Source organism: Phodopus roborovskii, unplaced genomic scaffold (genome assembly GCF_943737965.1).
Source record: "Phodopus roborovskii unplaced genomic scaffold, PHOROB, whole genome shotgun sequence".
Lineage (NCBI taxonomy): Eukaryota > Metazoa > Chordata > Mammalia > Rodentia > Cricetidae > Phodopus > Phodopus roborovskii.
The window spans coordinates 17,646,621-17,661,786 of record NW_026126408.1 but is presented as its reverse complement, the minus strand read 5'-3'; the positions used below and the strand labels follow the sequence as shown (position 1 = coordinate 17,661,786).

General features: G+C 40.1%; 1 protein-coding gene across 5 annotated transcripts in view; it reads right to left on the bottom strand.

The window, feature by feature from the left end:
• Ltbp1 (latent transforming growth factor beta binding protein 1) overlaps positions 1 to 15,166 on the bottom strand; it is a 385,515-nt gene that overhangs the window by 29,400 nt on the left and 340,949 nt on the right. For 4 of the 5 annotated variants that reach the window (XM_051181869.1, XM_051181868.1, XM_051181871.1 and 1 more), the window contains 2 exons: positions 12,384 to 12,509; positions 8,972 to 9,115 (listed from right to left, as the gene is read on the bottom strand). In XM_051181869.1, coding sequence (XP_051037826.1) covers positions 8,972 to 9,115; positions 12,384 to 12,509 — 270 coding nt within the window. The remainder of the gene's footprint in view (positions 1 to 8,971; positions 9,116 to 12,383; positions 12,510 to 15,166) is intronic. The other variant, XM_051181870.1, reaches the window with a different exon arrangement.

Genomic DNA, 15,166 nt, shown 5'->3' with positions numbered 1-15,166 from the left:
AGTAAAGAGAAAGAAGATTGGTGGGATAGTCATGTAAATGTCACAACAGGACAGAGACCATGGGCATGTGTCCCCTTACATGTCCTTGACACAAGACCATGTTCCACTTTCAGGGTCAGATTCTCCCACTTTAAGATAAACACGCACTTGAGTCCTGAATTTTGGTAGGTTTCTAATACACCCCAGAGTGTAAATCTGTCAAAACAATTTCGTTTTATATTAACCAATTACTTGTTTCTTGTAAAGTTAACTACAAGACTTTTCCATATCAATACTCTCTCTCTCTCTCTCTTTCTCTCTCTCTCTCTCTCTCTCTCTCTCTCCCTCTCTCTCTCTGCCAACCGATGCTGTTCTTTATAGATATGTAACACCTACTTAAATTATTGAAATTGTTCCCCAGATGGGACCAGAGATCTGGGACCACACGTAATAGTTAACCCTTCAGCAGTTATTTGGATCAACCATGCTCCAAGTCAGTTTTGAGCAGCACATATTGGAAAATACATAGAAAAATAGTGTGCTAACCTGGAGCCCACAAAACATTTTTTCCCAAAAATCTAACTAGTTAAATGGTGTGAATATATAACTCAGAAGGAAGCTATGAGTTCCAGCAAAATTGCAGTGTAGGACTGAAGTTTGGGTTCAGATTCTGTTAAGATGGGCCCTGAAAGAAGACATTTTCTAACATTCATTTCCTCTATGACAGGGTGATATGAAATAATGTTCACGACAAGAACAAAGTCTACTAATTTTCAGAAAATAAAATATAAATAATGACATGATTAGATTTGAATTGAAATACATCTTTGATTATTATGTTGTGACACAGCTTAGAAAGTAATATAATTTCTTCCACCAAATTCTATAGAGCTCGAATGATTGCCTATAGCCCAGTTGGAACTTATCACTTCTAGATTTTATTTTATACTGCACAAAATAGGAGCTGGCAATGTCTATCCTAGTTACTTAGCATATTATCAACACAATGTTTTTATTAGAGCCCCACTATTTTGGATTATTAGGCCCAAAGAAACCACAAAAGAGAATGAATGAGGGGAAGACTAAGTATCTGCCACAGACTTATTCACTGTTGAAGTTGGTAGCTCATGATATGAGAGACCTTTAATAAGCTATTTTTTTACAATTGTTTGCTATGTGTTGGTTTTGTCAGGGTCAAGTTGACCCTCATGAGTTTCAATAATACACTAAGCAGTTTAAGGGCATTTCTAAAGCAAGAATTCACAAAATGTCATCAGGAGAACGATTATCTTCCTTCCTCTTATGGAACAAGAAAAGAATCAAACAGACCTTTCAGATATGATAGTCTCGAAGAAGAATGCCAAGGAGAACACCAAAGACCCTTCTAGGACTTTACATGTTGATTCTCTCTTTGACAGATTTTGGGCTTGGACTCTAAATGCGTATGGAGAGCAGGTGGTACCACAACTAAGACCAAGAGTCTAGGAAAAGACTAAAATACAGATTTCCACATGTCAACTAGGAAGTAGTCTCAAATAGGTCCTCTGTGTTTAGACTGGGTAAGCCCACCCCCACCCTTGCCTGAACTTGATTGCTTCACACATGTGCAGGATAGAGTTTTACTCCTGTGTTGATGGAAGCCGTTTTGGTCAGAAGGGTTCCAAGCCTTAGGAACAGAGTTATTAGGGAAAACCAAGAATAGCCATTTAAAATTATCATTAAGTCAATTCCAGAAACCTTATAGGAAAATTTATAAGTGTTTCCTACAATATTTTCAATGTTACTGCTCAGTTTTACTCTCAAGTAGTCTAAAAATGGTAGCTATTGGATAATGTATTAAAAACATAAATCAGGAAAGCAATAGTTTTATAGGTGAAGTTTAAAAAAATAGCAATAATACTTTCCTTATATACAAAGTTAGAGTATGTTTGATTTATTTTAATAAAATATAGTATTATGTAGAAAAGCCTCAATATTGATAATAAAAAAAGTAACAGGGTTCATTCCAAATCAAAGTATGAAAATTATATGCATATACATGATGTAATTTGTGTGTGTGTGTGTGTGTGTGTGTGTGTGTGTGTGTGTGTGTATGTACATGCCTGTTACTTTTTTTACATTTATATCACAGAAAACAACATTATCTTTGTGTTTTGTCTTGCACAGGAAGGAGGTAGGAATCATTACATAAGAGAAATGATCAACAATACAATTGTATTATTCAGTTTTTTTCAAATGCTGCTCTTATTTTCTTTCCAAGCTGTTTCAGAGTTCAGTGTTTATACAGCTGAAATGGAGAGTCGGGCGAGCCTTCATCCATGTTGGAAAGAAATGCAAATTCTTTAAAAAAAAAAAAAACTGACCCACAAAGGTCATTCTGGGAAAAAGAAATACAGCATCCCTATCTCCCAGACCTTTAAACAATCAACTTCCTGGAACCCTTTTCCATTGGAGTAAAAATCTCTGATCAATGTGTATGTGTGTGTGTGTGTGTGTGTGTGTGTGTGTGAGAGAGAGAGAGAGAGAGAGAGAATGAGAATGAGAATGAGAGAGAGAATGTGTACATGCATGCATGTATACACACACACACACACACACACACACACACACACACACACACAGTGGGTTTTTTGAAGAATTTCTGAGTTTAGACCACTGTTGCCAGGACCAGACAGGTTCCATTGGAAAATGATATTCTACAGTCAAATCAACAGTTATGAGAGTTTTAGGAATGAAATGAATGATTGTTCCTTTTCTTAAAGACCATTGGTAAGATTGGCCATGCCACATCCAATGCCACAGACTTCCAAGAAACATATTCTCTGACATTTTCAGATTTGATTTTATCATTCATAATTGCTATCTGACCTATCATTTGGGGATGAATATCAATATGTACACCTTCATCTTAGCTGTATGAATAGTGATAGCAAGAACATCAATAGGGTTTTGACATTTTTTACACTGATGTTTCTTTTTGTTTGGTTTTAGTGACACGGATCTACAGGACCCCATATATGCTAGGCCAGTAGAATCAGTGAACCACACCCCAGCCTCTGGTGGTTCTGTTTTAAAGAAACTGTTTCTAAAGAAGTTTCAGGTGAATTTGGATTAACTATACTCCATGGATGGGGCAGGTAATGGCATCTTCATCTACAGGAGGAAACCCAGGTTAGTACCAAGTGTCCATCTCTCTGTGGGATGTCATGTCTTAGCATATAGAGTTGCTTGCCTTTGCTCTGCTCTTCCTTTTCTCTCTTTATGATAATTGAGGAGAGGGCGCAGATGACCTTTGCTGGTGTGGAGGCATGGACGTGGCCCTCTGTTCTATACAGAAAGGAGGGGCTGGAGCTGCTGTGTGGCCAGCAGAGGCTTTGGGATCACTCTTTTGGCTCAGCTTGTGAGAGGTGGATGATCACTCGTAAAGGCTGTTTCCTTCTTTTGTCTTTCCTAAACATGCCTGACCCTAGAGTCTGCTGATAAGGTGAGATGACCTAGAATGTTTTTATTTCATTTATTTAAAGTGCAAATGGATCTTGCATTCTCCTTCCATTGGGTTTGCAATATATTCTGAAGGTCTCTGCAAGCTGTTTGCCTCTACACTGTTTATGCATGGTCACCATTCTGAAGATCAAGACCTAACCTTCTCCATACCCTTCAGAGACAGCTAATCACAATAGTCAAAGAGAGTGTGACAGAGGGGTATATGTAAGAAGTGCCCAGTTCCATACTGCTCATAGTCCTGAGAGGACCTGCTTATCAAGCTCTGCAGAGGTGGTAATGTTCAGTGAATTACTTCTAACAGAATGACCCAGGAAACTTGACTCTGCTCTAGTTGGAACCAGACACTCATGTTTTATATCACCTCATATTTTGAGAGCAAGGCTACTCTACAGAAATATTTCAAGACATAGTAAAAATGGAACTTGCAAGGCAGTGGTAGCGCATGCCTTAAATCCCAAATCCCAGCACTGGGGAACCAGGCTGGCAAAGTCTACAAAGAGAGTTCTAGGACAGCCAGGGCTGTTATGCAGAGAAACCCTATCTCCAAAACAAAACAAAACAAAACAAAAGAACAACAACAACAAACTTAAGAGATGCACATACAATGTTTTTTCTAGTTTTCTCACTTGAGAACTTGCAAAATAAGGAGAAAGGTGTCATTTGTTTTTGAAAGTGAGACACAGGAAAGAGGTGTGGTGAATTCCAGAAGTCACCAACAGGAATGTAGATAGATATAGAGGAAAAGGTAAGACTACCAAAAGGTGGTATGCTTCAATGGGGAAGATAAATATGAAATCTAGGAAGCAAAGCACAGAATATGTCACTTAAAAAGTATACCAGCACAGTTCCTATTCCCTCTTTGTTTTGTTTTTATGACACAGAGTGTCTTCTGTACATGACTTCTCATACTTGTCATCCTCCTGCCTTTGCCTCCTGAATGTTGGCATCACAGGCATATGCCACCATAGCCAGATAGTCTAGTTAAAGAATTCAGTGTGATGGGGAGTCAGACAAGCAAGCTGTGTGCACTGGGCTGTAGCCTCTACTCATGGACATTATTCACACCTAAGTCAGAATGCAATCAGGCTGGAGAAGACTATCAGAGAAGGCTGTCTGGCAAGATGGATGAAGAAGAAGAAGAAGAAGAAGAAGAAGAAGAAGAAGAAGAGGAGGAGGAGGAGGAGGAGGAGGAGGAGGAGGAGGAGGAGGAGGAGGAGGAGGAGGAGGAGGAGGAGGAGGAGGAAGAGGAAGAAGAAGAAGAAGAAGAAGAAGAAGAAGAAGAAGAAGAAGAAGAAGAAGAAGAAGAAGAAGAAGAAGAAGCAACCAAATTAGGGTATGATTGGGGCATAAAAAGTAAACTGTCCCTGTATTTATGTGGGCAGAATGGAGTGTGGGTGTCATTTTAGCTAGGACACTGGGTGCTAATTATGATACCTGGTTAGTAATGCCATACACTGTGGCCCTGAGAGATGAGGATGGTCCAGAAATGTATTAACAGTGGTGTGTCACGTGGTGAGCTGTCTTTGTGCAGGTGCTGGAGTAGCTGGCAGAGCTCTGAGGGAACTACCAGAGGACCTTGCATTTAAAAAGCACATAATAAGTAATCATCAGAATGAATAAAGGGTTTTTGTTGTTGTTGCTGTTGTTTTCTGATGGAGATCTAAGAAGTCACCGGAAAGATGACACCCAAAACATTGGCCATAAAGGACCTGCTGCACTGCTAATGGGTGTAGGCTACAACAGGCTGTTTTGTTTTGGCTTTGTTTGTTCTGGTAAAGGCTTGGAGGGGAAGAGGAGCATAGAAGAACTACAGGCTAGAGAGAAGGTGGATAGAAAACATCAGCCATGTTAGCAGAAACTGGGAAAGTTGAGGAGAAAAAGAGCAGAAACAGATGAAGGAGGGGACTCCTGACAAAGCACAGCTGTATGGAGCAGAAACCCTGGGAGCATAGCACCTTAGGATGATTGTGAGTGGGAGGCACAGTCAGAGCAGAAGGGCAAGGCAGAGGTCACACCAGCAGAGGCTCATCCTGGACCACAGAGACACATGGCATCAGCAGTGCCAAAAAGGTCACATTTGAAATAACAAGTAAAATTTCCAAAAAGTTTCATGAAAGACACAGATTCTTTAGACCGGATCTATAGCAAACTCTAGGATGGAAAAGGTATCCCTGTTACAGTGGTGTGGGGGCTTCTTGTGGTGTGGGCTATTAGTGGGAGATGGCCATGTGGAAGCAGCTGGCATTTGCATGTCTCTTCAGAGAAGTGAAGGATTGATACAGTGACATAGATCTGACTGGAAGATACTTCTTTGTGGAAAGAGAGATTGCCAACAAAACTATCAAAGAAGATAAGATTGGAAGAAGTAAAGCACATAGTAGAGACTTGGCCAAATAAAATCCTCCAAAGTAGATGTAGATCAGTGCTTTTAAAGAAAGGTGCTATAAACTGTCAGGTGTGTGCATGTGGGGGCGGCATATCTTAGGTAGTCAGGTGGATCTCTGAGTTCGAGGCCAGCTTGGTCTACAGAGTGAGTTCCAGGACAGTTGGTCTACACAGAGAATCCCTGCCTCAGAAATAAAGATAGGAGGAAAGAAAGAAAGGAGGGAAGGAAGGAAGGAAGATTCTATAGCTTACAAAGTAGGTGGTAGGGTGGTAAGGCTGGTGCATCAATAGCAGTGTAAGCATGGAGAACTGTGTAGATGTACAGTATCCACATAAAAAGCTGGTCACGGCAGCATATGCCTGTAATGCTGGCACTGGAGAGGAAAAGACAGACAGGTCCCTGGAGCTCTCCAGGTTCCCAGCCTAGTCAAGTAGGAGACTTGCAGGTTCTGTGAGAGACCCTGCATCAAAAGATAGAGTGAAGAAACATATAAGAGAAGACTTAATGCTGTTCTCTGGTTTCTCCTTGCACATACATAACACATACTTCCCCTTGCATATACATAATGCATTACACACACACACACACACACACACACACACACACACAGAGAGAGAGAGAGAGAGAGAGAGAGAGAGAGAGAGAGAGAGAGAGAGAGAAATAGTGGAATACAGTTGATAATAAGCTACTGGTTCTGATTATCTTGTGATACCAAGAAGGCTTTATTAATTTCTAGCCTAAATGTGGGGAAAAGAAGACTAAGGAGATGGTTCAGTGGTTAAAGAATTTACAAAGCAAGCTTGAGGGTCTAGTCCAGGGCTCCAGAACCCAAGTAGTGAGTGACCTGTAATTTTAACCTCAGAAGGTGGACATAGGAATCACTAGGGCAGAATGGCTAGCAAGACTAGTAAGAGATTCTACCTCAATGAATAACAAGAACAATGGAAAATGATTCTTCACACCAACCTTGTACCCATACACATACACACACACACACACACACACACACACACACACACACACACACACACACACGAAAAGAAAATACTGTTAAAAAAGAAATACCAAATTTTAGGGTCTAGACATATACCTTAATGTGACATAAATGAAGCACTTCTTGATGCTATTAAAACATTCTAGCAAAAACAACTGTAGTTGAAAAGGTCCACTCATTAAGAACAGACCATATATCTAGGATATAGCTCACTGTAACACTTCATGCTGCTGTATTTACCATTCACAAATGACACTGCCTATATGGTTTCACTCAAAATTCACAGAGCTCTGTGAAGTAAATGAAACATCTCTTTCTATTTTATAAAGGAGAATCCCAAACATGAAGGTGTTGAGATGACAACATTTACAAAGCTAGGAAGAGGTGGGTGAACTAGACTCTGCCTTTCCCATTTAAAACATTATAGATAACATGGAAACTCTCCAAAATTTCCAGAAAAGCCTATGATTACCTTTTCATATATTCTCACCCCTCCCTCTATAGAGCATCATCACTGGAATACCTTGCTTTTTATATTTAACATTGTATCATATGCAGTTACTTTCACCATTACTACCAGTCTTCATAGAGATGAATAATGCTATAATACTATGACATGCTATGTTAATGCATCTCAAATAACATCGAGGATAAAGCTTTCTCTGGAAATGGAACCAAAGACAGAGAAGAAAGGGGTAATGTGGTTATTTAAGGCCAATCAGACTTTCATCTTGGTTTTTGGTACTGTAGGTACAGCTACGTAAAAGCCTTTACCATATGAGTGTCATGGAGATAGCTACTGGGATGAACAACTACCTCTCTCAGTGATGACATGCCACATTTCCTTTACATGATATGTTTAAATTAGTGTCCAATTAATTCTGTACCCTTTCCCTTTCCACATTTGATCACTGAGAAAAATGTGTGGATAAAAATACATCACGCTTCATTCCCCATGATGTACAAAATAATTACCTCACATAGAACAAGTGTCTCCTCTACATGAACAGTAAAATCAGTTATGAGAGGATGGAAAATACTGAGATTTAACTAGAAAGTAAAATAGCCTATGTGCCATTTTATTTAGCTCACAAGGTGGTCTTTATAAAAAGCAAAACAAAACAAACAAACAAAAAATCCACACACGCAACCAAGTTCCTGCTACATGGCACCAACTAAAAGGGTGATGTACAATCTGGAAGGTGATTAATTTGTCTGGAAGGCTGTCAGTTCCCCATTTCAATTTATTCAGTGACAACATGACCTAAATCAAATTTTAAACAAATGTAAACATAGCAACTCTCTAAGGCCAACTTCTGGCAAAACTCTCAAGAATTCCAAGTGGAAGTCTTTGTAAACCCTGAGAGGCCAGTATGTTGCTTTTAATTTAATGAAGTATCAGAAAAAGTTTCCTCAAGGGCCAAGAAAGGAAGCTTATGTAACTTGGTGAGATGAAGCCATGTTAAACACTAGCTGATAGCATCCTAGATTTTAGGCAATTCTCAGCAAATGTTCTCATCATCTTGTTGGGTTGGAAAGAACACTAGAGGCCACTTAATCCTAACAGCCATCACCTGCATCCTCATTTTACTGAGAAGGCATAAAAAGAGCATGGAAGCTACCTGTGCTAACTAGTTTGACACATGCTGAAGTCATCTGTGAGGAAGGAACCTCAATTACAAAAATGCCTCCATAGGAACTTTGTCTACTGCAGTCCAGCCTGTAGGGCATTTTATAATTAGTGATTGATGCAGGAGGGTCCTGCCCATTGTGGGTGGGGTCACCCCAGGCTGCTAGTCCTGGGTTCTATAAGTAGGCTGAACAAACCATGAGGAGCAAGCCAAGAAGCAGCGTCGGCTCTTGTCTCCAGGTTCCTGCCCTGACTTTCCATATTGATTGTTACCTGGAAGTATAAGCTGAAACATGATCCTTTTCTTAGGTCATGGTGTTTCATCACAGTAACAGTAACCCTAACTAGGAAATTTCCAGAGGTAGCATTGTGTTGGGGACATATCCTATCTCACTCCATTCCTGGTCTAGCCTAAGCTTGGGTCAACCCAAATTTCAGAGACACCCTCCAACCCCTGCACAATGCCCCTGGGACTTACCTTCAGTGGCCCTGGAGCGGCACTGCCCAGTCATGGGACTATACTCTTGGCTCTCGTCTGCACATACACACAGGAAGGACCCTTCCACGTTTTCACAGAAAGCCTCCCCACATACACCACTGAGCAGCTCACATTCGTTCACATCTGGAAAAGAGAGCACAGATCAAGTAAGATGTGTATGTCTCCTGACAGCTCTTTACCTGCTGAGCCAAGGCCAGCATGGCTGCTGAAAACAAGCTGACTTCCAGTGAGCCCTCAACTTCATCCTTTCCAGAGCTGGACAATTTGGTCTGGATGGAAGGACAAATTCTGAACTTCAATTCTAGTTTTAAGGAACAGCCTGGAATTTCACTGAGAGTGTAGTGTGAGCCTCTTTGACTATCCAGCCCTGTGTTCCTCACTTGTGGGCATATTGAACACACAAGCTATCCTCCTGCATTGTAATACAAGGAAAAGCCAGAAGCATCGGCACTTGGGCGATCTGATCTTAGATTTAAGATGTAAGGTTTTAAAAACATACTTTCATGTCAGAAAATACATTTCAGCCTAAATTAACAATAGACATTGGATTCATCAAGGCACATTCATCATGCGGGTGAAACCAATTGGTTCAATAACTAGTGGCCAGTTCCACTGTCTTTCCTTATTCTGTGGATGTCCCCAGTGTAACCTCAATGAATGTTTCCTTTGCCGACACATAAATCCATATAATTAAATCTAAGTCAACAGATTTGCTTAACCCAAATCTGTAGTATATAGGCCTCAAAGAAAGGCTGTTTATTCTTTTGACTTTGTTTAATAGGATCATTTCTCTTTCTGTTCCTAAAATGTTTCACTGGTGACTTCCTCAGTTAGCAAAGTACTCGACTCCATCCTGAGTTACTCACAGCTCATCTGCATTAACACATATAAACACCATCTTTCATACCATGCCCTGAGAATCTTCACAAATTTAAAAATGTAAGCAATTACCCAACTCATCCAGGAGTGGGGAAAAACAGCCTAGTTTGTTTTGTGTTTTGTTTTTTGGGGTTTTTTGCTTTGCTTATTTTGGACAGGTTTGTGGATCTTGAAGTTTCAGACTATTACCTAACTTTTCCATTTCACTTGTCCATAGACCGATTTAAACCCAATAACCTGAGTTTCACTTATAAAATGATGTGGTACCATAAAGCAAAGTGGGCTTGAAGTCTTTAATCAACATGGTTATAATTTCCATCAGAAAAGTTGACTTTAGAAATTGGCTGGTTCACATTTGTTAATTTTAGGTACATAATATGAGGTGAAATTGTAGTTTCCAGCTTATACCACCAGCATGACTGTTGCAAGCTCTCCTTCCAGACTGCATTCACTTAACCAAAAGGTATATCTTAGCTTACTCAAGCAGGCAAGGTCCTTAGGGTTCCCATGTGGGGATGTGATCTTGAGTCAGGCCAGCCCAGATCCTGCCTTTATAAAAGCTAGAGTCAAGTCAGAGAAATCAATAAGTAAATCCCATAAGCAGGGGATGCTGGGAATTAAAGAAAGACACCTCCAAAGAAGCATGCAATAATGATTCTGCATGAAGGGGTATGTTAGAGAACTGTCATTTGAACCCAGATCCAAATGATGAACAGATGATGGGGAATGGGAACAGGCCCAGATAAGAGGAAACAGAACTACCAGAGACTGGGTCAGCAATTTCATCTCTGAAATGCTATGTAATATTCTCTGAGGAGAAGTGCATGTAATAGGTACAGAGTTAACATCTCTTTTAAAAAATTATTATCATTATTTTATGGGTATGGATGTTTTGCTTACATGTATGTCTGTGCCCCAGATAGATGCCTGGTGCCCTCAGAGACCAGAAGCAGGTATCAAATAGCTAGAGTTACAGGTGGTTGTGAGCCATCATGTGGGTGCTGAAATTGAACACATGTCTTCTAGAAGAGAAGCCAGTGATTTTAACCAGCCTCTAGTTAATATCTCTTAAACAATGATTAAAAAAAAGGTATTTATTGAATTTATCAAAATAACAGCCAACACCCATTCTCTAAGAGTGGTGTTCCATGTACCAGACTGGAAAATCAATATGGTTTATACATACGTGTTAGTCCCTTTAGAATGACCAGTAACCAGGGGCTTTGGAGCTCTGTGGAGTCAACATCTGCTATTTCAGTGTTAAACAAGCAAACAGCACATACTGAGCACTTGCTGTAGAGCAAATGTTATGCCCAGGGGAGATTAACCACAATGGAAGAAGCAAGTGACAGCCAAGCAAGTGACCAGTAGTGTGACGGACCACACACGGCCTAATGTTGCTGGTACAGGAAAGCTGAGGAAGTATAAAGCTAAGAGGCCTGTGAGTCAACCGATATCAAACCCCACCATTATTTCCTTGGTACTGGGGACTGGACATATATTTTATGAACATAAATTTTCTCTTATATTTTAGGTACATGTTCTATCTCTAAACTATGTTTATTTGTTAACTTTTGGTTTTGAAACAGTGTCTTGTTATCCAAGGTGACCTTCAACTTACTTGAAATACTTGGACTTCATTCTTTAGAACAGCTGGGATGATAAGCCTGCACCACCAGGCCTGTCTACATCATCCAAGATAGTCTCATAAAATAATCTTAACTGTATTGTTGAATAGCTTTATTTCCTTGTAATTCTTAAAGAGTGACCTGTGGTTTTTGATTTGGCAGTTGTTTATGTGAATTTGTGAAAATGTATGGCTGCTTCCTAGATATGCTTCCCCTGAATGGCACCTGCTTTGTGGCAAACACAGATATCTTCTCTACTCAGAAGAATAAAGAAAAGGTTGCATAATGTGTGCAGTTGGAAGTTCTATAATCCCACCCCCCCATCTCTATGAAACTGCTTTAACAGAAAGTGTGTTTCATAACAGGTTTGCAGACATCACAGCCATATTTAAAAAATGTGAGCTCTCCTCTATGTGCCTGTGTTAGACTACACTTAGGAACATCTAATGGCATTCCCAGCCCTGTCTATCCCATAGCAGTTGCACAATCAGAAGCATTATCATGCTGGGGTTATTCCCGGAAGCAGAAGCTTGTGCTGACACTTTATCCTTAAACATGCTGCTTAACGAGGCTAGAGTCAAGGACAGCCAAGCTATACCATGTGACAGACTTCATTACCTGGGAACAGGAAACTATACAGATCCACACCTTGCTAGATTTAACCAGATGTCCTTTAAAAATAACCCTAAGTAACTTACTTCTCTCTTAATGTCCCTGTCCCCTTTAGAGGCCAAAGGACACACAATTTTCACTATATCAAATCCTATGATAAAAAGCAAACAGCGGTGCTTGAATCCTCCTAGTTTTGACAGCATTCATTTCTTTTGGAAAAGATATATGAAACATGATGAGGGGAGAAACCAAAACAAAAATTGAGAACTCACCCACACATCCTTGCCCATCCTGTGGGGCTTGAAAGCCTTGATAACAGAGGCAGCGGAAAGAGCCAGCTGTGTTGTCACAAAAGCCATGACTGTCACACACAGTGTTGTTTACACATTCATCAATATCTGCAAAAAAGACATTGAACATGAGACAGGAAGTGAACATAGGCCGATGAACACCAGGTATGGGATGGATAAGCAAAGACACTCTGTTACAGCATGATTAGACGGGAGGATTATGTTTACACAAAAAGAACTTTAAAAACACCATACATGTTAATAAGATGTTTTGATGAAAATGGTTTAGTAGCTAAAATAGTGGGGTCTATGAGAAAACATTGACCTTTCCCCAGGAAATATTTTCACACTGAAATGACTGCCACAATTAGCCACAGTCAGTACATTCTGCATATGGTATTTTTCTTTCTGAGCCTGGCTTATTTAAGGTAACATGATAATCTAAAGCTCTACCTATTCCTGAAAATGACATAATTTCTTTATTTTTATGGCTGAACAAAACTCTATTGTGTAATACACCATATTTTCTTCCATTCATCTGTTGATGGACAATTAGGCTGGTTGTACAACTTGGCCATTGTGGCTAGAGCTGCAATAAACAAGGATGTCCAAATATGTCATGTGTTGACTTAGGGCCCTTTGGGTATATAAGGAATCATTATACCTGATCATATAGTTCTAATTTTGAGAAACCTCCACATGGATTTCCACAGCACCTAGACTAGCTTACATTCTCACTTGTAGTGTATAAAGAATCCTCACCTTACCCACTGTATCCTTGCATGGTATTTGGTAGTTGTTTCCTTGATCGTGGCCTGTCTGACTTGGATAACATGGAAAATCTCAACACAGTTATTTTTTTAAAAAAAGCTTATTTACTTTTATGTGTAAGAAGAATTTCTGCCTGTATGTGTTTATGTGTACCCATGTATGTGGACACAGTGCCCAGGCAGGCTAGAAGAAGGCATCCCGTTTCCTGAAACTGGAGTTGCATGTGGTTGTGAGCTACCATGTGGGTGCTGGGAATTAAACTTGGGTCTTCTGAAAGGGCAGCCTGTGCTCTTAACCACTGAGCCATCTCTCCAAACCCCTCAATGCAGTTTTCATAGCCACTTGGAGTGGGGGCCAGATACAGTAAATGCTAAAAAAGCTCCAACTGTGAAGGTATAGGATGAAAAAAACAATGGTTTACTCAACCATGTGACTGTGTTTAAGAGAGAGAGAATCTGATGAGCTAGGCTGCCCAGCTGCTCATGAGAAAAATTATGTGTCACCCAGTTACAGCTACTCAAGATTCCAAGTGCTAGTTACTCCACAGGATTATCTACATTGGAGCTCTTAAACAGTGGTCTTGTGCTCTTCCCACATTAACATGTTCTAATCAAATGCCTTACTTATAATAAATTTCTAGCTAGAATCCATCTTTATCTTTCTAGGAACCATGCCTATAGTCCTTCCCTTCCCATTTTTATTTAGCTACCATGCACACCTCCAGCGACCATGCTTTCTGCTCTTCCCAGAACTCAACAGCCCACCACATACAAGGCTTTGGAGAAACAAATATATGTTAAAAGTAATTTATTTTCATGGTAAAATGATAGATCAGGTACAAATCACAAAGGAAATGGTGAGTTAAGAACCACACACCAGGATTTAGTTTAGGAGGGGTTAACCTTAGTAAGATTGAGCATTTCTAATGTTCCTAAAGCTAAATTGTAGGATGGAAGAAAAAGAAGATATATCCAACAAATTTTATTTCCTTTCCAAATTGTCCAACACTGATATTGTTGAGAATAAGTCATGCTATCTCATACTTTAATTGAAATATGTAAGTTATTAAATTGAAGCTTCTTTAATTTTTCTCAGTTCCACAAAAGCTGTCCCTTCTGCTTTCAAAGCTGGGCCCCTTTCATCCTGACTGGTCTGTGCTCACCCTGGTCCTTCTCTGCATCCTTCTCCAGCATCTCCAGTCACTTTTCTCCCTGCTCCTCCACCCACTGCCCTTGAAGTGTTAGCATTACTTGGAAAAGCTTTCTCTTGATCTCACCCATGTGCCACTTTTCTCTGGCATTGATGCAAAATGTCACTGCCTTATTTCCTAATGTAGCCATCCTTCTGCATATGTGAGTGATTGGTTTCCAAACTCAAGGATGCCCAATTCCTTTATATAAACTAGCACTGTATTTGCAAATAACATACACCTATCCATACATCTTCTCTTAAAATTATTTTTGATTTTTAGATTTGTTTACTTTTGTGTGCATAGGTATTTTGCCTGTACAGATGTATGTGCACAAGTGTGCCTGGTGCCCACAGATGCCAGAAGAGGGTGCTGGTTCTTCTGGACTACGGAGTTATATATGGGTGGTCATGAGTTACCATTAAGGTGTTAGGAACCAAACTCAGATCATTTGCAGAGCAAGCGCTCTTAACCACTGAGCCATCTCTCTACCCTACCCCACCACCATATTTTTTAATACCTCCTTTTTTTCAGTGTTGCAATAGATTCCAGAACCCTATGAATGTCAGACAGGTACTATAACAGCTCATCCCACAGACTCCCTGTGGCACCCAATGCTCTACCTTCCATGGCCTGCAGGTTCAGAATTCCTGGGATCTACTGCATGCTAGCTTTCCCCATCTATCCTCCCAGACACTAAGCTTTAACTACCAGAGTCCTTGGGGTGAAAGATTTTGTCAGCCACAGTCCTTCCCCAAATACACTTCTTGTTCTTAACTGTTTCTATTTGGTTTTCTGCCATCAT